At 59.5% G+C, this 1,973-nt stretch overlaps 1 protein-coding gene across 1 annotated transcript in view; it reads left to right on the plus strand.

The window, feature by feature from the left end:
• Window positions 1-1,101: 1,101 nt before the first annotated feature.
• Window positions 1,102-1,973, plus strand: part of LOC120509525 (IQ motif and SEC7 domain-containing protein 2-like) — a 16,306-nt gene continuing 15,434 nt past the window's right edge. Inside the window, exon 1 of the mRNA XM_039724247.1 lies at window positions 1,102-1,170. Coding sequence (XP_039580181.1) covers window positions 1,102-1,170 — 69 coding nt within the window. The remainder of the gene's footprint in view (window positions 1,171-1,973) is intronic.

Here is a 1,973-nt window from a genome sequence, read left to right on the forward strand (position 1 = left end):
GGACAAGGACAAGGACAAGGACAAGGACATGGACAAGGACAAGGACAAGGACATGGACAAGGATAAGGACAAGGACAAGGACAAGGACAAGGATAAGGACAATGACAAGGACAAGGACAAAGACAAGGACAAGGGCAATGCCAAGGACAAGGACTATGATAAGGACAAGGATAAGGACAATGAAAGACAAGGATAAGGACAAGGACAAGCACGCCCCCGGCCCCCCTCGTGCGCTGCACGGAGCGCACGGACACGCGTGACAGCGCCACGGAATGCCCGTGGCTGTGTGTGCGAGACTGCCCACGTCTGTCTGTCCGTGTGTGTGTGGATGTCCGTGTGTCAGTGTGTCCGTGTGTCGCACGTACGCCCCGTCCGTGTGTCCCCATGTCCGTGTGTCCCCGTGTCCCCATGTCCATATGGCTGATGTCCGTGTGTCCCCATGTCCGTGTGTCCCCGTGTCTGTGTCCCAATGTCCGTGTGTCCCCATGCCCATTTGTCCATCTGTCCATGTGTCCCAATGTCCATTTTTGCATCTGTCCCTGTGTCCCCATGTCCGTGTGTCCCCCGTCCGTGTGTCCGTGCATCCCCGTGTATCTGTCCATGTGTCCCAATGTCCATTTTTGCATCTGTCCCTGTGTCCCCATGTCCGTGTGTCCCCCGTCCGTGTGTCCGTGCATCCCCGTGTCTGTGTGTCCGTGTGTCCCCAATGTCCATGTGGCCCATGTCCCCATGTCCGTGTTCCCCATGTCCGTGTGTCCCCGTGTCCGTGTGTCCCTGTCTCCCCACGCCCATGTGTCTGTGTGTCCGTGTGTCCTCATGTCCACGTGGCCGATGTCCCCATGTCCCTGTGTCTGTGTGTCCATGTGTCCCCATGTCCATATGGCCGATGTCCCCCTGTCCGTGTGTCCCCATCTCCCCATGTCCGTGTGTCTCTGTATCCCCCTGTCCGTGTGTCCGTGCATCCCCGTGTCCGTGTGTCTCTGTGTCCCAATGTCCCCATGTCCCTGTATCCCCCATCCATGTGTCTGTGTGTCCCTGTGTCTGTGTGTCCGTGTGTCCCCAATGTCCCTGTGGCCCATGTCCCCATGTCTGTGTGTCCCCATGTCCGTGTGTCCTCATGTCCACGTGGCCGATGTCCCCATGTCCCTGTGTCCCTATGTCTGCGTGTCCGTGTGTCCCGACGTCCATTTGTCCCCATGTCCGTGTGTCCCTGTGTCCCCGCCTCCATGTGTCTGTGTGTCCGTGTGTCATCATGTCCATGTGTCCGTCTGTCCCCATGTCCGTCTGTCCCCATGTCCCTGTGTCCCAATGTCCCTGTGTCCCCGTGTCCGTGTGTCCCCGTGTCCGTGTGTCCCAATGTCCGTGTGTCCCCATGCCCATTTGTCCCCATGTCCGTGTGTCCCTGTGTCTGTCTGTCCCCATGTCCCCGTGTCCCTGTGCCTGTCTGTCCCCATGTCCCTGTGTCCCTGTGTCTGTCTGTCTGTCCCTGTGTCCCTGTGCCTGTCTGTCCCCATGTCCCTGTGTCCCTGTGTCTGTCTGTCTGTCCCCATGTCCCCACGTCCCTGTGTCTGTCTGTCCCCATGTCCCCGTGTCCCATGTCGATGTGTCTGTCCCCATGCCCACGTCTGTCTGTCTGTCCCCACGTCCCCACGTCCCTGTGTCCCTCTGTCTGTCTGTCTGTCTGTCTGTCCCCACGTCCCTGTGTCCCCCCCTTGGTGCCTCCAGACTCTTTGAGGGGTCTCAGGGGGACCTGCGGAGGTCCCGGGGACGTTTTGGGGGGTCCCGGGGTGGTTTTGGTGTGTCCTGGGGTGGTTTTGGGGTGGTTTGGGGTTGTTTGGGTGTTTTTGGGGTGTCCTGGGTGGGTCTGGGGTGGTTTTGGGGTGTTTTGGGGTGGTTTTAGGGTGTTCTGTGGTGGTTTGGGGGTGTCCTGGGGGGGTTTGGGGGTGTCCTGGACCCCCCCTCAGTCTTTGTGA

This window comes from Passer montanus, unplaced genomic scaffold (assembly GCF_014805655.1).
Source record: "Passer montanus isolate IOZ18808 unplaced genomic scaffold, ASM1480565v1 scaffold520, whole genome shotgun sequence".
Classification (NCBI taxonomy): domain Eukaryota; kingdom Metazoa; phylum Chordata; class Aves; order Passeriformes; family Passeridae; genus Passer; species Passer montanus.